This window comes from Staurois parvus, unplaced genomic scaffold, assembly GCF_062004578.1.
Source record: "Staurois parvus isolate SC_StPar_1 unplaced genomic scaffold, SC_StPar_1.0 ptg000636l, whole genome shotgun sequence".
NCBI lineage: Eukaryota > Metazoa > Chordata > Amphibia > Anura > Ranidae > Staurois > Staurois parvus.
Window position 1 is genome coordinate 10,905,836 of NW_028318432.1, and position 23,002 is coordinate 10,928,837.

At 39.7% G+C, this 23,002-nt stretch overlaps 1 protein-coding gene across 1 annotated transcript in view; it reads right to left on the minus strand.

Moving 5' to 3' along the window:
* ODAD2 (outer dynein arm docking complex subunit 2) overlaps window positions 1-23,002 on the minus strand; it is a 202,024-nt gene that overhangs the window by 95,407 nt on the left and 83,615 nt on the right. The window contains exons 11-13 of the mRNA XM_089693823.1: window positions 18,382-18,528; window positions 15,855-16,064; window positions 9,421-9,657 (exon numbers count right to left, since the gene is read on the minus strand). Coding sequence (XP_089549949.1) covers window positions 9,421-9,657; window positions 15,855-16,064; window positions 18,382-18,528 — 594 coding nt within the window. The remainder of the gene's footprint in view (window positions 1-9,420; window positions 9,658-15,854; window positions 16,065-18,381; window positions 18,529-23,002) is intronic.

A 23,002-nucleotide genomic window follows, 5' to 3' on the forward strand; every position in this document is an offset into this window, starting at 1 on the left:
TTATTTCATCCCCTTTGGTCCATTAATATACCACTGAAAGTGTTTTTGTTATATCAGTATGATACTTATTGATATTAAGGAGTGATATTCTCTGAGCTGGAGCTATACATGGGAATGGAGGAGGCCAAAAGCAGGCATCGTACCTGCAGAATGGTTTGCAATGCTGCTTGTTTTGGACAAGGGATTGGAGTCAATAGAGACTATATTATATTATCATATGACAAACATGCAAAAGTAGATGTTACCTTTAAAAAACATCAGTAATTCACATAAAAATGATCAGTTCAAAATTGCAAAGCCTATTGCTTCCTTGAAGTCGCACTTGACTTCACTCCCTCCCAACTTCAAAGACTATGGGTTGGACCTGTATTATGATATGAAGCCTCTATGATCAATACATAGGAGCTAGAGGTTTGAGGGAGTGGAACCAAGCTCAGCCTGTACAAGAAAATAAAGATCTGCATATAACTTCAGCTGCCAAGACAGGAATCCCTCTAGACAGTGCTTAAACAGGCCTGAAGATTTTTTCCTCACTCCGATTGGATAACATTGAGTTAATTATCAAAAATCAGCGCTGTCACAGGAAAGGAATCTGTGGGTGTGTGAGTCACGTGCTCATCCATACTTGGAAGTACCAGGTATTTTCAGAGCGACAGGAAGCAGGGAAAATATCAATATATGCTGCTAGGGAAAGGGCATTGATATGACCTGTTGCTTTGTCTTACGTAGAAAAATACAAGTTTGCTTTAAAGTGAATCTGCAGAGAAAGCGCATGCACGGGCAGCCAGAGCAGATGCAGTTCTAGCCGCTCCGCACATTCCTGGCACCTTAGGGGGATAATCAGCCATTCCTGACTCTGTTGTTCCCTGCTACCTATCAGGCCTGCTGGAGGAGGGGGTGGGGGACCTCCGATGCCCACCCCACCGGTTGGGAGATCTGCGGGCAGCTCCCGCGCTGCCACAATGAAGAGGGTGGCAAGAAGGCGGCCGGCCCCGGCTCCCAGAGCTCTTCAGTTGCTGAGGAGAAATAGCACACAACACAGCGGGCCCAGCTCCCCTCTAGTCCTGGGACGCATAGTGACAGCTCCCTTGGTTCCATGGATCACGTGAGTGCTCACTCCACTCCCTCTGGGTCTCTCTTCAGCCCCACCAGGTCTCCTCCTCAGGCTGCTGTCCTGTCACCAGGCCATGATTCCCAGGCTTCCTCCCTGTTAGACAGAGAAATGGCTGACATACAGGTGAAACTCGAAAAATTTGAATATCGTACAAAAGTTCATTTATTTCAGCAATGCAACTTAAAAGGTGAAACTAATATATGAGATAGACTCATTACCTGCAAAGCAAGATAGTTCAAGCCGTGATTTGTTATAATTGTGATGATTATGGCTTACAGCTCATGAGAACCCCAAATCCACTATCTCAGAAAATTAGAATATTACATGCAATCAATAAAACAAGGATTGTACATAGAACAATATCGGACCTCTGAAAAGTATAAGCATGCATATGTACTCAGTACTTGGTTTGGGCCCCTTTTGCAGCAATTACTGCCTCAATGCGGCGTGGCATGGAAGCTATCAGCCTGTGGCACTGCTGAGGTGTTATGGAAGATCAGGATGCTTCAATAGCGGCCTTCAGCTCTTCTGCATTGTTCGGTCTCATGTCTCTCATCTTTCTCTTGGCAATGCCCCATAGATTCTTTATGGGGTTCAGGTCAGGTGAGTTTGCTGGCCAATCAAGCACAGTAATCCCACGGTCATTGAACCAGGTTTTGGTACTTTTCGCAGTGTGGGCAGGTGCCATGTCCTGCTGGAAAATGAAGTCAGCATCCCCATAAAGCTTGTCTGCGGAAGGAAGCATGAAGTGCTCCAAAATCTCCTGGTAGATGGCTGCGTTGACCCTGGACTTAATGAAGGACAGTGGACCAACACCAGCAGATGACATGGCTTCCCAAATCAACACAGACTGTGGAAACTTCACACTGGACTTCAAGCATCTTGCAGTGTGTGCCTCTCTATTCTTCCTCCATACTCTGGGTCCTTGGTTTCCAAATGAGATGCAAAAGTTGCTCTCATCAGTAAAGAGGGCTTTGGACCACTGAGCATCTGACGTTGTTTGTTGATCAAGAGCGGCACAGAGATTGTGGATTTGGGGTTTTCATGAGCTGTAAGCCATAATCATCACACTTATGACAAATCACGGCTTGAACTATCTTGGTTTGCATGTAATGAGTCTATCTCATATACTGTATTAGTTTCACCTTTTAAGTTGCATTACTGAAATAAATGAACTTTTGCACGATATTCTAATTTTTCGAGTTTCACCTGTATTCACCAGCCAAATCAGCAGGCAGGATTCAGCTCCTGCAGATCCAGCGGACTCTCCTGCTTATCCATCTGTGCCCCCACACTACTCAGGGGACTACGTCCTTATTGTTCGTTTTGCTGATTTACTTCAAAGGGAATTGGAAAAAGCTACCACTAAATTAGCCTCTGACTTATAACAGGATTTCAGGAAGATCAGAAACCGCCTGGAGAACATTGAAACTAAAGTTGATGATACAGTTCACAGAGTGTCTCAGAATTCCAACAAGATTGCCAACCTACAAGATCGCCTAGATGAAGCTTATGCGAAAATAGACGACCTTGAGAACCGTGCCCATTGGTACAACTTCCAGATTACAGACCTGCCAGAAACGGTCAAAGATATTGCTTCAGTTGTTCACTCTCTTATACTATCAGCAGTGCCAGATACCGACAACATCCACACAGAGATAGACCGTATCCACAGAGCTCTAGTCCCCTTAAAACCGGATGGGCCCCCTTGGGATGTAATCATTAAACCCCATTTTTTCAGAATCAAAGAGGTTCTCTAAAAACTCTGCTGGTTACCGGCTGATCGTATATTGGGTGGGGACCCCTCCATGGTCCTGTTGTTGGATATTAGCCCCGCATTTGTTCTTAAATTGTTGTATAGGTTTTGTTCTCTAGTCAGATAAATCTTTAAATGTTTATGGGTTAGATTATTTACATGTCAGATACTCTAGTTTTGGGTATTAGGAGCCTTTATCATATATGTTTTTTACAGACCCCATAGTGCCGGGACGAGTCTATGCACTCTCCCTAATCGAAAGTCTCTCCACATTGCTTTGCTTTGGCGGAGACTCTTTCATGTCTGGGATATTTGGTACTTTACTGTTTTATGCTGCATATTGTTGTTATGTCACTTGGTTTGATGCTAGCCATTTTCTGGGCTCAGTGTCTTTTGTCTCTTCTTTTTTCTTTCCTTTTTTCCCCTCTTTTTTTTGCACTGTTTCTAATTGAGGGACATCTCAGGATTTTCTCCTCGGTACTGGATACTCGGTATCCACACAGATGGGTGTGTGGGTCTCACCATCACTGTGTTGATTTTTTTCAATGTCCACCTTAAGACCTAATAGTAATGTTGTTCACTTTCTCTCTCATAATGTGCAAGGATTAGGTTCCCCCTCTAAGCGTCTTAGGGTTTTTTTCTCGTAATAAATCCCTAGGAGCGGATATTGTTGTGCTACAGGAAACCAATTTTGCTTCCTCTTTTATGCCTAGGTATATTTATAAGGATTTCCCTGTATGCTTTTTTGCTAACGCATTGAAAAAAAAGGGGTAGCGCTTTGTCTAGCACGACAGTTATCCTTTACTGAATCTGATATGGGACAAAGAAGGGTGATATTTATTAGTCAAAGGCCATTTAGGGGGGAATTCAGTGACTTTTCTAATTTATTATGCCCCTAATGTGAATCAGGTAGCCTTTTTTTGATCCCTGTTTCAATGTTTATCTCCGGAGTTGGAAGACGATATAATTTTATCAGGAGACTCGAATTTAGCCTTAGACCAAACACTTGATAAATTACATACAACCAAACTTAAATCCCCTCCGAAACAAAGTCACGAATTTGCACAACTTTTGTTTCGCTATAGACTGATAGATGCATGGGGGGAGGCCAATCCTACTGTTAGAGACTATTCTCATTTTTCTAGAACTCACAATCGTTATTCGCATATCGATCACATCTTTCTCCCTACGGAGCTGCTACCCAAATTAAATTCGGCTAAAACTGTGTCAACGCCCTGGTCGGACCACGACCTGATGCTGTTAAAGCTCTCTAATTTAACTACCAACCTGGCTAAGCCACATTGGTGATTGAATGCATCCCTTCTTAGCAATGAGTCAATCCACCTCAAAGTAATAGAACACTTGAACTCTTATTTTACCATTAATAAACTGGAAGATATGACCCCTGCTATTAACTGGGAGGCTTATAAAGCCTCTATCAGAGGTTTTTTCATCCAACTATCCTCTAGACTTAAACGATCTTGCGCAGAGCTGACTTCTGCCAAAACCAATGAATATGAGGCTTTACTAGCCCATCCAAAGATTTATTGCTTAAGGTGGAGCAAGCTCATTTAGAACTCAATCTTTGTCTTACCATAAAGGCAGAAAAACAATTACGATGGATGAACCATAAATTCTTCACATGGCGAGACAAACCAGGTTCACTCTTGGCGCATAAACTCTCCCCTAATCTCACAGGATCCTCAGAAGATCCTTCAGGAATTCAATAACTTCTATGCTACCTTATACAGTCAACCAAGGCCCGTTGAGCCTTCTCTGCTTCAGGACATTTTGGGACCCCTACTGCTTCCGTCCTTTACTGAAGCCCACAGGGAGCTTATGGAACAACCTATCACTAGTGAGGAGCTTGGTAAAGTTATTAGAATGCTAAAGTCACATAAATCCCCGGGCCCTGACAGTTTATCAAATATGTATTATAAAACATTTTCTGAACAACTTCTCCCTCATATGGCTCTTTACTTCAACTATTTGAGGGAGGACAGTGTGATTCCTTTAGATGAAAACAAAGCATATATTAGCGTTATCCCTAAGCCTAATAAAGATGCTACCGATATCCTTAATTATCGACCTATTTCGCTAATTAATTGCGACCTTAAAATACTGACAAAACTTTTGGCCCTGTGTCTTAATTCCTTTTTGGCACAATATATTCACAAAGACCAATCGGATTTTATATCTGGTCGCCAAATACTGGATCAGATTCATAGGTCCATAATTTTGATTTCCGCTGTCCACTCTAATTGGGATGCTTCTATTTCTCGGGAGTTGTTGCTTCTTTCTCTGGACCTCCGCCTTTGATAGCTTAACTTGGGAATATTTGTTTACTATTTTGCGAGCTTATGAATTTGGTCCTGCATTTCTTACACTACTACAATCATTATACAACACTCCCTCTGCTCAAGTGTCCATTAGAGGTTGTAGATCACCCATGTTCCCCATTCGATGCTGCACTAGACAAGGTTGTCCACTCTCCCCACTACTTTTTGCAATGGCAATAGAACCCTTAGCCTGGAATCCACGGGGTTCACTTCGATCATCAGGAACATAAATGCGCTTTCTTTCTGAGGATGTCCTTATGTATGTTACCTCCCCTTTGACCACCACACCTAACCTATTATCTCTGTTGAGCCATTTCTCTGAACTTTCTGGGCTCTCTTTGAATTCTCAGAAAATGATAACCCTTAACGTTTCGTTACCCTCTGCCATGCAACGACAACTCAGGACTATGTATGACTTTCAATGAGCCTGCAGTTCTTTGCCTTATTTAGGGATTCATTTGACAGCTTCAATTGAGTCCCTTTACCAAGCAAACTATCCCCCTCTTTTAAAACGCCTTAAGAAGGATCTTCGTCGTTGAGCTGCTAACTCTATATTTTGGTTTGGCAGGATCAACTCTATTAAAATTACGTTTTTGCCTTGGTTACTATATTGTTTTAGAACCATACCAATTCCAATTCTGAGATGTGAGTTGCAACACCTACAGGTCGAGGTGCTTCGTTTTGTTTGGAACAACAGAAGGCCTCGGATGAACCAAAAGACATTATATGTTTTAAAATCACATGGTGGGATTGGCCTCCCTAACCTCCAAGCATATTTCCAAGCCGTCCAAATAGCGCAGTGGGCCTATACTACAGCTGAAGAATCTACTGCCCTCTTGGTTGCTATTGAAGCTCTCTCCTGCCACCCCGTAGCGGTTCGCTCCTTACTCTGCCTCGCTAATTGATCTCGCCCTCCTATATTATGTCCCACTTTATCTTTTTTGTTGACAATCTGGAATAGGGTATGCCATCGCAAATCCTTGGCTTCCTCACACACACCTTTAGCCCCTATCTTTTGTAACCCTGAATTTGTACCTGGCATGGTTCTGGCCCCATTCCATTGGTGGATCAACAAAGGGTTACTGCGGATAGGAGATTACCTCCGTGGTGCCCTCTCCAACATTTAAAGAAAATTTGCAGATGCCTCCCACTGAAATCTTTAGATTTACTCTCTAGCTATGATCTACCCGATTGGCAAGACATAGCCTTAGCATTATCTAAAGTTTCCATCAATACCACCTTAATTGAGGCAAATTATAAAACATTATTGTGATGGCATCTGGTTCCGACTCGGATTGCGAAGGTGCATCCATCTGCTGTACCTATGTGCTTTCAGCGTTACAGCCAGATGGGTTCTATGTTCCACGTCTGGCGGCGATGCCCGATAGCAAATAGATTTTAGATCCGCATGTTTAACCTTATTTACACAATGATGGGGGTGAATGTTCACAGGACCCTGGAGACGGCCCTCTTTCATAAATTTCCAAGTACAGTGCCAAAAAAGTCCCTTAAATTGCTTACCTATATGCTGTTAGCAGCAAGAATTACTATTGCTAAACTCTGGAAGAGATCAATTATTCTGCTTGAATATGTTAAGAATAAATTGAATTGGATCATGATTATCGACAGACTCACCTGCATTCTACACAGCAATACGGACAAATTTGATAGAACATGGGACCCATGAATTCAATACATTTCCATACCTTGATATTTCCCGACTTGACACTCTTCTTTCCTCGTTCCTATTTACTTAATTCTCTTACTTTTTACTGTCCCCTTTTTATTTCCCCGCTCTCTGGGGCTAGTTGAACCTACTCTTTACTCGTTCTACAGCATCTGTCATGTTTTCCTTTATGCCCATTCTGTGTGATATATGGGGCTATGACCACTGACTCTCCTATATCTGGTGAACTTAATGCTGGGAATTTTCTGCTTAAATTATCCAATTGTTTTCGCACAGATTCTTAAGTTTCTTAGGATATGTCTGCTGTTTGTTAACCCAGGTGTTTTTTGTGCTATTCGACATCCATTTGTCTTTTGCACTGTTTGTAACTTGAAAAATCTCAATAAAAACTATTGAAGATAAAGTGAATCTGCAGAGAAAAAAATAGGTAGCTATTTATTTTTTAAGAGAGGCACCACACCAGGTCTCTTAAGCTAGAGTTCCCCAGAATCCCTGCATAGCAGGCTCTATTGTGCAAACAGCAACCAGCTATGGCTATCCCCTCCCCGAATCATGTAACACAGCTGATTGACAAGTGTTTTAAGCAGGACACTCCTGCCAAACAGTATGCTGGTGGTATATGTATTGTTTTTCCACTTTTTCTATGAAAGAGCAAAACATATTTAGATTTCTGCCTTTTTTGTTTTATATGTAACTACTACCTTATGAAAATGTCTTACTGGAATATTATTGTTTCTACAAATCTGCTTTTTGCTTTATTTTCATGTGGTTTTGTAGTCAAGCCTAAACACTTTATGAAAGCTCTATAAAAACCACACTAATATATGCTGTACAAATAGATATCTTAACACATTAAACAGAGTTCAATAAGTTAATGACAAAAAAACTGTGGCCACATCATCTGACCTGCTATCACTTTACAAAGCTTAATAAAATAGTAGAGAATGAAATTGCCCATTCTTCAGAGAATCATCCAAAGTTTACATCATCATGCTGTTTTAATTATTTAAGTACCAAACAAAAGGTTAATCAGAAGACCATTCAGCTTGGATGGTAACCTTATAACCATCTATTCCGTAATAAACACTAATGGAGGATTTAACAGAAGAAGTTTCAATTAGTTTTCGCACAGATGTTTTAGCCCGGTGTATCAGGGGACTCCAATCTTCCGATACACCATATTTAGAACTTATGTGGAAAACAGAGTAAAAGGTTACTTCATAGAAAAATATACCATTCTCATTTTATGCTCTTCTGGGGAAGAAAAGTCAAAAACATAAAAATATAAAACCGCAGTTATACAACTAGACTCTTGCCAAGATAAAAACGACCAATAGGTCAGATTTACATTTGATATTATGCTATAATAATATTATGAATATAGGCTTTAGGACCATTTTAAAATTTATGTTCCTATCTGACCTTTTATATCAAATGTAATTTTCCTCTGTTTGCTAAACTGCTAAAAATGACTTGTTAAACCCTATACTTGATCGGTTTTGCCTGAAAATGGTTTAAATTATAACTTTTATTTTTTTGCCTGTGACTTTATTTTCAACTGCATATCTTTGCATGCAACACACAGGTATATTTCAAGGGACAACTTGAGTCTTTGTAATGTTTCTCTTTAGACATACTATACGATAAAGATCCTTTTACTTTAATCTTATTATTGTATGAGTTTTTTTAAACCCTGGTTCTGTGTACAGTTTTTATTTTATATAAAAATGTAGATGACCTTATTTACTCCTTTCATATACAGTATGATTCCTGGTTAGAAGTGCTGCACATGTCTTTTGCCTTGCTGATCTCCTTGTTTAAGTACACGTTTTTCAGGGTCTGTCTGGATGGGAAATAATAAACTGCTTGCAGTCTTTAATGTCACCAAATCATCACAAAGCCCACAGACCTCAGGAATTTTACAAGGAAGCCACAGGTAATTTTTTTTACTCCAAAAATCTTGTGATTTCCTAAAGCTCCTACTCTACTGATTTGTGTGTAGTACGATCTTCAATGCGAAATGCAATGATCAGTATACACTTAAATTTAATTTCTGACTACATGAATAATTGACCACTAAACTGTGCCCTTTAATATTTTGTCTTGTTAAATAATCACTTATTTGTGGGTATTTTCTATTGATGGTATCACTTAATAGGTTGTGTTTTTTCCAATCTGACTGAAATTACAATCAACATTTAAATTATGTTAAGTGTTCATTTTATTACATTTTTGCATGCTGTTAAAAAAAAGTCAAATGAAAAAATTAATTTGTAAAATGCAAAATTTATAATTTTTCTCAAACAAATATACAAAGCCATCAAAAGCTACCAAAATTCTAACCTGTCCACCGGCTTCCTTTTTTCTTGATCTCATAAAAAGTCCACACAGCCTGATTTTTCATATATCTAATTGTAAAAATGCAATCATTATAAGCCTAAAAATACCCTCATAATCTATGTGGGGAAATTCCTAAAATCCCTAATAGGAATGTAGGTGTGTAGAAACAGGTATAGATACTTACCTCTGAAGCACACTCCTGCAAAGTGCCCACCACAGGTATCAACATGTTAGAATGAGGAGATTTAAGCAATCTTGCTAGTAGCGGGATTCCTCCAGCTTTACGAATTGCTTCTTTATTCCTAGTACTTTTAGAACAGCTCCAAAGAGCCAAAGCTCCACAACGTGCCACCTCAATGTCCTTCTCCTGCTCTGGAGTCAAGTTAGAGGATCTCATGGGAACACAGTCCAATAGTCCCACCTTGAAAACATTATGGAATAAATTAAGACCAAAAAAAATAATATAAAGTCATGTTTGGGCTTATGCAAAAATCTAAATATATCCTCTTTTTTCTAGGGAAGTCTAGCTTTTAGTAACTAAGTTAAACAACAATCTAAGCAACTGACCTTTCAACTTGGGCCAGGGGTGAAACATCACCTGAAGTCTGATATTTTCTGCCCAGTGATCTACATACATGTTTCCTAACTTCTTGGTGTACAGTGGTTTAGGGTGAGGGAGTTGACAGACCAGCAGCTCAGGTGTCCTCTCATCCCTAACCTGAATGGGTTCCCATGCTCAGCTCTGTCCTCTTGCTGCACCATATCCAGTGAAACTACCTCAGTTGGGTATTCTTGATGGACAAAAGCAAGATGAGTGGAACTTAATTCTTGTTGGTAGCGCTTATATCAAAATAGAAAACAACATCCTAAGTCAGACTGGCTAACAAGCAGCTGAAATCTGTTCATTTCAATGCTGAAACATTGCAGGCAGTAAGTAACACCAATGAACAAACTGCTAATGTTATCCAAGAACTACTGCCGCCAAAGCAAAAAAGTCTATTCATTTTACCTTGATTTGTTGTCTTTTAAAACTAGCTTATCTAATGACAGAGTGGGCTTTCAGAAGACTACTGAAAGGGATTGTAACAATTTGCCAGTCAATATACAACCAGCCTCTAAGAATTCTTGCAATGGAGGTCAACCAAGCTATATAGTTCTGCAGTGGAGTCAGGCAGAAGTGTGAATATGTATATACGAGGTGTGACAACTCAATTCCTGGAATGCCCAGGACATAGCACTATGGTGGTGAGTCACACAGCCATTCATACTCGACTGTGTTCTGACATGTTCTAACCTGCACTTGCCTAAGTCGCAGATTAGTTGACTCAGTCTTTATGAAGTAGTAGAAGAAACAACACATATGTGCATTATACTGTTGGTGAAAAATGAGTGACAGGAATCTGGAGCAGAGGACTAACATAAAATTTTGTGTGAAAATTGGCAAAAGTGCGAGTGACACTAGCCCTGTTACAACATGTTTATGGTGAACATTCCATGAAGAAAACAAGTGTTTTTGAATGGCACAAGTGGTTTAAGGAGTGGTGGGAAGATGTCCACGATGACATAAGAACATGGTACAATGGTCAACCAACATTGTTACTTGGACATTCTGAAAAGGTTACAGGAATCTGTTCAGAGGAAAAGATCAGAACTCTGGCCTGACAAGTGGATTCTCCACCATTACAATGTTCCTGCACATAATGCGTTAAGTGTTTGCGAGTTCCGGGCCCAGAAATCCATTCCAAAACCTGACCAACCACCTTATTCCCCTGACTTAGCACTCCGTGACTTTTGGCTGTTTCACAGATTTGATGACATTCTGGACCAATGGTGTATTTTGTTTTTGTGCTGCCCTAGGCAACACAAAAATTGGGCTCCTCCCAAGTAAAAAAAAAAAGAGAGGGAGAGAGAAAAAGCAGCCGGCCATCCCCAGAGCCACAGACAGAGAGATGTGTGTAGCAAACGTGCACACAGAGATGGATGCGAACCTCCATTTTGGCAAAGGCCTCCATCTTCTATCATTTTCTACTCCCAAATCAGCTCCTCCACATCCCCCCTCCCTCTCTGTTGAGTGATATGTGGTCTGGATAAGGCAGAGGTCACAGGCAAATCAAGGCTCAGCGGGAGAGATCCAGAGCTAAAAAATTCCAACTGAGCTGGTGCCTAGATGTCTGTTAACTTCTCAATCTGGGATATCGTAAAGCCATAAACCAAGTCCTCCACTGAGCTCAAAGACATTCCAGATAAACAGTAAACAAGACACCACATTCAACATCCATTTTCCCCTATGATTACATATCTTGAATTATGAAAGACTTACATAAAAACCAGGCATATATTCAGACCGGTCACTTTAATACAAGTTGTCTGATATCTACAGGAGAGCAGAAAATTATATCTCCTCAACCATCCCCCCAGGTATGTTATATTTCATATCTAGATGTTCAGCAGATGCGCCTGCGTATTAATCTACGAGTGGATAGGATGTTACATGTACCTAGGAAACGTTATTGACTATAGTATAATTTGTGAGGGATTTGGTCATAGCCTGAGCTCCCTGCCTACAACACCCCTCCCCAAATGAGGCGATTGGTTCTCTGCTTTAAGGAGACACCCTGCTGAGTTCCTCGAAAAAGGCTGTTATGCTTGGAGCTAAGTTAAGCTGAGTTGAGTTGAAGTTGAAGATTCTCCCTTAAACCAAGGCTGATGGCAAGTACTTTATCCCTCTAAACTTCTTTCTGTTATCTCTTGCTGTGCTATTGCTCTCTGGATATATATATATATATATATATATATATATATATATATATATATATTGGCTACATCTTTTTCTGTAAATATTACACAGCGCTACTGTGTATTTAAACCTCTATATATCTCTGCTGCGGTGACAGTGGTATACAGACAATTATTCAACATCATAGTGTTATTGCTGATATTGCCGAGTTTCCTCTTTCTCTGTAGAAAAAAGGAGGTGGTGGCAGTGTGAAGGGTTAATTGCGTAATGAATCTGACCCAGTAACAATCGCTCCCAGGCTGCAAGTACAGAGATTGTGGTCCATTAGCTGGAAAATCTTTGTGCAGGGTGCAGCTGAGCGTGGTATTGTTATGCACGTGACAGCGCGGTTTTAGATTGGCTTGTCCTTTGGTCACGAGTTTGGTGAGAAGGGCTGGGGTCTGATGCCGCAATCGTCACAATGTGGTCTTTCAGCACTCACCTGCACCTCTCCGGAATGAAAACAGCCAGCCATCCCCAGTGCCACCCTTGTGCAGGAACGAGAGTTGGTCTCTACCTACACTCTCTAGAAGCCCGCAGCCTCTCTCAGATCCCATGGCGGAGCTCAGGCAGTGCCTCACCTGCTCCCCATCTTCTGTCACCTGCCACACCTTCTTCTGGGGGAGGGGGGGGGGCGCCACCCTGAAAAATGCCACACAAGGCACATACCTTGCTTGCCTTGCGGTAAATACACCCCTGTTCTGGATATCCAGTGCACTGCAATAAAAACATTGCACAGCGTTCCAGAAAACAAATTCCATGAATGTTTATGGCAGTGGCACAGTCATCTAGAAAAGTGTGTCACTTCACAAGGGGACTACTTTGAAGGTGACAACATCTGCTGGTGTATAGGTAAGCAAACACTTTTTTACAGTCCATTCCGGGAATTAAATGGTCACACCTCATATGTATTTTTTTTCCAGAATGATTATGAGTGTACAATATTAGTATGCAGAGATGTGTAGATGCAAGGGGCTAGAATACTTGGCCTGTAGAATAGCATCCTCAGAGTTCAATGTTCCTAAATCAAACAAAAATCCTAAGTGAATAAGCTCTATTCCCAGCATGGATTGCAATAATAAAAGTTCAACAAAGACTGCAGTGTACCAAAACACTGTCGCCACTGGAAAAAATAAAAGTTAAAGCGTGCTGTGGAAGAAGAATACTTACCTGTTCATCAGGTGGTGAATTAAATCTTCACTGACTTGCAAAGTTCCAAGTGAGGCTGCTATCCAACAGTGTATGGAACAGCGTGATCCCCATCAGACACTGTGATTTCTACCACCAACCTCAACTTCACTACAGGATAAAGATGTAGGGATCGATGGGAGGAACTACAACACTTGGCAGGGGGCACACTATCTGACACATCTAAAAGTGTTGCAAAGCAGTGGCATTTGGCACTGTGCCAGAGAGAGGAGATTTAACACTCCACCTGCCAGGCAGGTACATTTTTTCTTCTGCTGGGTGCTTTACTTCCATTTTCTCCCAGTGATGACAGGGTGACTTTAATTTTGTTTTACATGAAAATGTGAACTAAACTAAACCATAGTCACTGCATATTTTACATTAACATAAATCTTTTTCTGCTAGTGGTACAGAGAACAGACGGAGGGCTGTTTTTGTTTATTTAAATTACAATTGTCTTCTCATCAGGCATCTATTAATTTTTATTAAGTGTCTTTGAAACGAATGGTATTTTCCAGACGCTGAACATACCCACAAAAGTTGCATTCCAGTCTCCCCCCCCAATATTCATTTTAAAGATCTCAGATGGAATTTTTTATTCCTCCAAAGCATTTCAAATGGAGCAAAGTTATGGAACTGGAAAATTACTTATTGAAAAGCTAGATGTACAAGCCAAAAGTGGGAGGGGCTACCGCTAATGCAGTATACTGCCCCGCTGTCAATGATTAATTAATTCTGCTCATAAACTTTACAAGTTATAAATCTGTCTGCCATAAATCGCAGTATAATGAAAATCCCAGAAATTTTAAAAATTGGCAAAACACAATTATAGCGCTGGACATGTATTGTCAATTTTATGAGTGCTTACAAAGGGGCGTTGTTGTAGTATCGGGTGTTAAAACATCAGCATTTTATCTTCAGTGAAAGTCACACAGCTCTTTTGAGGTTTATTGTTTTTCTTTTGAGAAATGCTTGTGATAAAATAAAACCACATTTTCACAGTTTGAGGGTTATTTGGAAGGAAAATTTTGGTTTCTCTAACAAAGCAACACTGTTCTCCTAGCTTCAACGCCAAAGCTATACAAATTAAAGCAATAGTGCCCAACTCAGGTTGAAGTGATCTCATTTAGTTCTACTGATTTTACTGTACATGTCAGGCCTTAAGGAGCCCTTAAAAGTGTATGTAAAGCCAGAAATTGTTTTTAGTTTTCAATAAAACAGGTAAGGCTTAAAACGTTATCAGTTAATTTCTGCTGTCAGTGTGTTGCTGGAGGGATTTCCCTTCATTGTCTGTTTCAGAGATGTAAAAGGAAGTGAGAGGAAATCTCTATGAAGTAAGGGGAATTCCCCACTTACAGAGTTGTCATGTGTCCCCACTGAAAGGTTTACCTGCATCTCTGACAACTCAGACATTTTGGATTTTCCATTACTTTCTGACTCTAAACAAATAAGATGGCTTAATCTACCTAGAAGGGAGATAGGCAGCAGTAAACATCTGACAGGGGTTCCAATCCTTCCCTACATTCCAAAACTAAAACTGTTTTGACTATAGATACACTTTATAGGGATTTTACACCTTGTCCAAAAAATGACTTTTATGTACACCATTCCAAACTACAGCATGAAAGGGTCCTTCCTCTGTACCCCTTCTTTTAACTGACAGCTTAGACCAGGGGTGTCCAAAATTTTCAGTACGAGAGCCACACTGTATATTTTACAAATATTCATAGACTGAAAAAAAATCAGTTTTATAAATGAATGAATACAATTTAAATAAATGAATAAATTTTACTTGGAGCTTTCAGTAATCAGCATGATATTTTTTGCAACAGCGGAGTTATTCAGTAAAACAAAGCAAAGAAATGTTTAAATTAGCTTAAATCCATTAGATTCCCCCCTTACATCAGTGTCCCCACCAGAGTTCCTCCACATATTACGGTCCCCATCAGAGTTTCCCCTAATGTCAGAGTCCCATCACATCAGCATGTTATTGGCTGTTAGGATGCCAGAGGTCCTAGCAACCAACAACAAAGCAATGACAGTGCAGGTGTAGGAATCTGTGCTGGAGACCAGAGGAGGAGTAAGTTGTGGATATTGGGGTGGAAACTTAGGCTGACCTGAAGACCTGAGTGAAACTTGTGTGAGAGGCCACTGACCCTAACTGTGGGCCGGATAAAATATTGAGGGGCTGTATTTGACCTGCATGTTGTAGTTTGGAGAACTCTGGTTTAGACTTCTAGATGCTTTCATATATCACTACCAAATTTATTTATTTATTTCAGGTACTTATATAGTGCCGTCAATTTACGCAGCACTTTTACATATATATTGTACATTCAAATTAGTCCCTAACCCTCAAGGGGTGTACAATCTAAGGTCCTTAACTCACATTCATACACATACTAGGGTCAATTTAGACAGGATCCAATTCACCTACCAGCATGTCTTTGGAGTGTGGGAGGAAACCGGAGTACCCGGAGGAAACCCATGCAGGCACAGGGAGAACATGCAAACTCCAGGCAGGTGGTGCCGTGGTTGGGATTCAAACCAATGACCCTAGTACTGCCAGGTGGAAGTGCTAACCATTTAGCCACTGTACTGCCCCATATGGTCAATAAATATAGACAAATCAAAACAGTCAACAATGTACTTACCAGTCTCTTGATGCCCCCATACTGCCTCACTGTCCGCCGAGCTCGTCTGAACTTTGCAACATTTGCAATAGTTTCTGCAGCTAAGCATTTCAGATCCTTTTCCTGGCAATCAAGTATGTTCACCATTATCTGCAGTGCTCCAAGGTCAGCAATAGTGGATCTTATTTGTGAATTCTGACTAATTTCCTTTAAAATCTTCAATGAACCAATCTAGATGAATGAAAACAAAAATGGCCGAGGAGACAAATCAGTAATATAAAATACATAATAAAACATTTTATGCAACTTCAGGAACTTTAAATATTAACCTGCTAATCTCTAACCCTATTGTCACACCTAAAATTTAAATCAGTATTAAACCTAAAAGCAAACATTTACAATATTGCAGCTTACCAATTCTTAGATGTGATGGCTGCATTAGCATGTTTTTTAGACTTTCTTTCTTCTAATTTTACCTGATAATCTGCCCAGTAAATCTGTTGTTTTTCAAAAGAACAAGCTCTCTGGCAAATGTATCAGTTACAGAGATGAGACAAATCATTTATAGTGTTGTAAAAACCCACAACAGTAAAAACAAGTATGTATATGCAGTAAACCATGTTTGATATACTCACTGTGGAACCTGAGGGGTTAATCCCACAATTTTTGTATGTGAAGGGGATGTCATTGAGGTTGGTGATTGTGAATAGGGGTATGAATTTCTCTCCCTCTAAACCTCCAGATCACTTACACTATCTCCTAGAAATACCCCTTTCAAAGGTAAACCAACTCACTGCTCATATCATGCCTGACAGCAAAACCTATGAAATAGACCTTCCTTCCCTCAAAAAAAAGATCTACTCAATCGTACTAGGGTGGTACAGTTGATGGGGTTCTGGTCAGCCAAACTGCACAACACAGTAGAACTCTATGACATTATATGGGAACAGTGGAACCTCGGCATACAAGACCTTAATGTGCAACACTAAGTAGACCTGCTACCCAGAACACTCACCACACCTTCCAGTCCCTACCTACCCCAAAACATTTGATAAATAGCTGTTCTGATACGAAAATTTCTATCTTTGCTTTCTTTGGGTACACACTCAGGGTTCAGAGCCACAGAAAGACTTTTTCTCCTGCGGTACTACCTACTTTTAGACACACAATTACCTGCTCCATCTGGCTTTGATTCCTAAATGGCTAAAATCCTCTACCAAGAGCAAGATGATTTTACCCCATATCCCTACCCCCTCTCTATTTCTTTTTCTTTTTTTTCCTTATGACATATGGAAAATGTCTCCACCATTGTTTTCCACATATACTAAGCCCCCTGTTATATTTGTTTTCTCCTTTCTATTTGTGTAAATTACAGAAAACATCTTAAATAAACAGTTATACAGTATATAAAAAAAGCTTCCAAAAAAGTCATACCTGTAAAAAAAAAAAAAAGTGTACATACTTACCTTTCCTGCTGCTTATGATGCTGGATGCCACCCCTGCCCTTGACTCTGACTTGGCAGGCTGCATGCTGAGCTGTGCATTGGTCCCACCCAGAAGTACACTACGTGGATATTTGTGAAAATCTGTGCAGCTTTCCAGCTATCACTGATTTGAATTGGCTGACTGTTAGCGGATGCATGAACCACACAAGCATAATATATCTATATGCAGCGCTAAAACTAAAGTGATCAAAGTGCAAAAAAAATTAATTATGGATAAGCATAAATAAAGTGACAAAATAGTAGTGAATAATATAGGCAATGTCACAATGAATAGTGAATGTTGAAATAAGAATTAAAAATTCCTTGTAGCATATAAACACATATAGTCCAGTGATTTGGTGAATGGATGACAAAAAATGCCTAAAAAGTTCAATTTCATGAAATGCACTTACCAGATGCATTCACTATTCATTGTGACATTGCCTATATTATTCACTATTATTTTGTCACTTTATTTATGCTTACCCATTCACCATTTCACTTGTCACTCTGTTGACATTTGTTATTCACTTAACTTCCGCCTAATTCATTTTTTTGCGGGTTTTTGCACTTTGATCACTTTAGTTTTAGTGCTGTATATAGATTTTTTATGTTTCATTTGAGGATTGAGAGGTTTATCCTTTATGCTAGCAGCTGTTTTTAGGTATTTTTCTGTGCGCTCACTCTTATTACACACACAAGCATACTGATAAACCCAGTCCCTAGCATTAATTAACCTTTAATCACTAAATGTATTGAATGCCATAACAAACACCATCAAAAAGCACAAATAAATCTCATTTGTTTTAGGATCTCAGTGTTGGATAAAATAAATTCATTTAGTGAAAAAACTTTAGTTTGTTAGGAAAACGTTAAGTTTTGTTCAATTTTATGTTAGTTATAAAATGTGTGTGTGTGTATATATATATATATATACATATATATATATATCTTTTTTCATCAAAGAAATAACTCAAGACCTTCTGAATATGAAATATTTCATTTTTACTTAACAAAAAGTAGGAAATATTATATCTGCTGCACATTTAGTAAGATTTCCATACCTTACACTTTATCTCTTCTGTATCCAACAGGTTAATAAGAAGTTCTAGTCCTCCAACATCTCTTATAGCCAATTGACAGGTTTCTTGACCAAGATTAAAATCTCTCATTGAACACAGAGCAATAACAGTGGCTGTCTGGTTTCCCCCCTAAACGAATATATAAACAATATTGTTACAATAAGTCATCAGAAAATAGTAATGCAAGTAATAAAATAATAACAAATTCAAAATCAAAACAAAAATAGCAATAAAATTGCCATAGTCACTGTTATACAAATAGCAAAAAAAAAAGTTAAAGTGACATACACACACTGTTTAATTTACATTGTCCCTTCTATTTCTGTATATGGATGATGGCACTAATTATTTTAACTGAAAAAAATCTATGTACCTTTTCCCTAATTGATATACAGCTGTCACATGACTAAGCTCTTTCTCAGCCTGTCTGCAGGGAAACATAAGCAGGAGAAACTTGTAGTCCTCTGCTGCTGGTCACATGTTCAAAAAAAAAAAAAAAACAGCCTTTGGGATACAGAGTAAAAATAAATAAATAGTATCAATAAACTATTTTAAATTTCCATACAAAAATATATTTGAAATCAAATACGTATTATTTTGTGGAAACAACATGGTGTGGGCGGATATCTGCCATAGGCTGTGTCACGCCCATCCAGCCTGTGTCTTAGGATAAGAGGGAGGTGATCTACATGTATTATCCTCTTCCCACCACCACCCGTGGTGTTTGGCTGGTCAATGGGTACGGAGGAGAAAGGAGGGAGTAAGCTGTCATTTACCACTGTGTAAACGCCGACATGTGTGACTCTATAGTCACATGGGCTGCTCCGATATGATAGGGAGGAAATGCTCAGCATAGAAACTCACTGAAAATTGAGCATGTGCAGAATTGCCTCTACAGCTGCAAAATCCCTAGCTAAATTGGGGACATGAACAGAAGGTGGATAGAGAACAGCAGGATCAATCTGTTTTTTTTTTTTGCAGAATACAGAAAACGAATATCAGAGTGACTGAGTGAGTATAAACAGCATGTAATACAGCATTTATTGATAATCTTTTATGATGTAGATTTAGTGACACCTTAAGTGGACATTTCAGTAACTTCATAAGTGTGCGTAAATAAATAATTAAATAATTCTTGGCATGTCACAATATACATTATCAATATATATTTTTCTGTTTACATTTTTTATTGATTTATAAAAAAAAATTTTCATGAACAGTGGCTGAAATTTGTGGTTCAGACACTACATTAAAAATACAAAAGTGCACTACTGTCATAAACAGCAAAATGTTATAGGGATCTCACAGGTTGAATCGGGTGTCTAGGAGTAGGCCCTGAGACAGAGCACCCAGTTCACTGCCCAAACGCTTGAAGGGCCTAAAAATCAGATGCTACCATACCCATTACTATAACAGTGTCATCCAATAGTTATCAATATACAAACCAGTATATTTTTTTTGTCAAAGATGCTCTTCTTTTTATCATTAAAGTGTTACTAAACCCACATCAGTAAATTCAGTCTGTATATGCAGTAAAGCATGCTTGTTATACTCATTGTGGAACCGTAGGGGTTAATCATCTGCATTGTGTAAAAAAAGTTGTTTGATCCTGACTTCTCTGATCCTTCCAGTGTCTCCCTCTTATCACCCGATAAGATATATGGTGTGGAGAAACTCTGCACATGCTCAGTTTGGTGTGTATTGCTAGAGAGTTTTTTTTGGGGGAGAGTGCATGTGATCAGCACAGGGCCAATCAGCACTGTCCTGACAGAGGTCAGGGGTTCTGTATCCTCCTAAAGAAAAATGAAAACTCCTCCTACAAGTTTTAACCAGTGCTCTGCTAAACACTGATAGAAGTCATAAGACTACTCTAACTGCTGATGAGAGAAGCTATTTAGCAGTTTATATTTACTAAAATAGTTGCATTTTCATGTTCTGTGTACTTTGGGTGACCACATATAGTAAATGCAAGGTCCTGGTTTTAGTAATACTTTAAAAAGCAATCATCGAGCTCCAACCCAGTAATGTTGCCTAGGCTGGGATTATGTCATCTGTCTGCTGCAGGCAGCAGGAAGAATTTCCTCACTCTCATCTCCCTAGTGACCAGGCTGCAACAATTAAAGTTTGCAGCAAGATACAAAGTGAGAGGCTGCAGCAGACGCTGATCTGTGTAAGACATTTGTGAACACAGCTAAGAACTGCACAGACATCAGGATTGACATGACTGTGACTACAACATCTCTGAGCCAGCATCTTCACCAGTTCAAGAGGTGCATGCTTACCCCAGATGATACCTGAACAAAGATGGCACAGTGTATCTGGAGAGAAAATCACTCAAGGCATAGCTAGGAGGCTGGCTGTGATCGCTATCAAAGAGGTAATAAATACCTAGAAGTGCTATACTGACACATGAAGCATGCATACACTGAACATAAAAACACTGTAAAATAATGTGTACCTGTCCCTATAATGGCATTATGATTCACTTTACCTAGTGCTTGGTAAGCATGTGGATTTGCTGTTTGGGGCAGGTACACCACTGACTATACTAGTTGGTCAGTGAAGGTCGGGAATATGGATATTCATTTTTAGTTGTTGCATATCTGTGCATATCACTGATTGTTCAAGCAACATATAAGCTCAGTTATGTCACATAGCAAATCAGTGACATCATCATTATTATGTCTGGAGCAGGGACGGACTGACCATCTCATTTATTCTCATTTAGTCTTTATTTCTTTGTACAAATGGTTTAACGTGGACCTTGCAGTAAAATGCAAGGTCCGCTCAAATTGCCCAGCCCCCTACCCCTTTACACATCAACTATTGTTAGTAGGTTTAAGTTAAAGTGATACTAAACCCAGGACCAGGGGCGGACTGACCATTTGGAAACTCGGGCACTGCCCGAGGGCCCAGGGTCAGTAGGGGGCCCCATGAGATGCCCCTGGTACCTTTTTATAGGTTTTTTTGGGTGTGGGCAAGAACACGGGGGCCCCACGATCCCCTATTGCCCGGGGGCCCCATGAGTTGTCAGTCCGCCCCTGGTCTGGAGAAGAAAATTGTAGATAAATCCCACCAATTCAAGAGGTACAAGAAGATGGCAAGTAATTTACAGTCCACCCATCCATTATTTTTTTTTTATAAAGTGGTAATGGTCCTTCCAGCTTTATTATTGTTTGTGTCAGGACAGGAAGTGATGGAAAATCTTGGCAATGGGGAAATACATAAAAAGAAAAGCACACCTGTAGTAGAGTGGAGAAAGAATTTCTATTACTGTCCAGTGACAATGGCTCCCCCATTACTTGCTCTGATGTCACAGGGACAGGAAGTGAAGGAAAATATCCCAAGTAAGGTCACAGGCAGAAATCAAAAGCTAAAAGGAATTGAAACTCTTCCCCAATCTATCAATAACTGGAATTAAAAAAAAAAGTTTGGTTCAAACCCAGTAGGCCACTTAAAACTCAAACATCAGTTTTGGGTGGTGCTGCATTCTATCTCATTTGCAGCAGACTATGTAGAAGACATCTTTTTTATTGTTAACATCAGTTATCAAGCAGTTTTTGTCATTTTTGATACGCCTGTCTTCCGTCTAAAGCTGAAAAATTAATCTATGCCGGACGAGGGTGCGTGTCCCTACGCACCATCTGGCCAATTGATTGCCTCTATTGTACAGTGCTGAGCAAACCCTTTGGCGCTATATAAACTCGATGTAATGTTAATAACCTTTATTCAGATATTATTATTATTATACAGGATTTATATAGCGCCAACAGTTTGCTCAGCGCTTTACAAAATAGTGGGAGACAATACAGCAACAATACAGTTCAATACAAGAGGGATAGGAGGGCCCTGCTCCTTGGAGCTTACAATCTAGCAGATAAATATATAATGTATGCTAAACTGTAATGAATTATACAAAAAAATCACCAGTCAAAAATTATATTGTGAAATAATTCCCAAATAAATGCTGCTGCTCCTTAGTGTCAACACTAATAAAATAACAAAAAACATCAAAACAGCGCAAATAAATAAATCCTCAAAAGAATATATAGTAAATAATACACAAAAATCATACAAAAAAAATATATATTAATTAAATAGTCCCACTCCAAAAAAAAAATACAATATGGTGAGTAGAATGAAATTGAAAGTCCTTATTCCAAGACCCTTGACCAGTGTTCACACCCGTTTGTGCTAAGATCACATACGGCACTCACCAGATATTGGTGAAAAAAACACCTTAAATATGGGCTCAGGAATCCTAGACCCCATCAACTCAGCCTCCAATCACAGGTTTAAGTGGAAATCCCCCAATGCAGGTAAAGATATATGCCTCAGAACTCCAAACCATAGTTAAAATCAGCCTCCAACCTCCAGGACCACAAGAGGTCAACACATTTTGCCCCTCCTCCAGGGCGTTTTCACAGACCTGTGAAAGGTCTGTGAAAACACCCTGGAAGGGCGAAATGCATTGACGCATTTCCAGCTTCGCCATCCAACTTACCACGTCACTTCTGGTGAGTGGAGCGCACGATTGTGCTCGGCGCTCTCAGGGGCCAACTTACTAGAGGGTGGATTCTTACATGCTGTCATCTATTGCTGA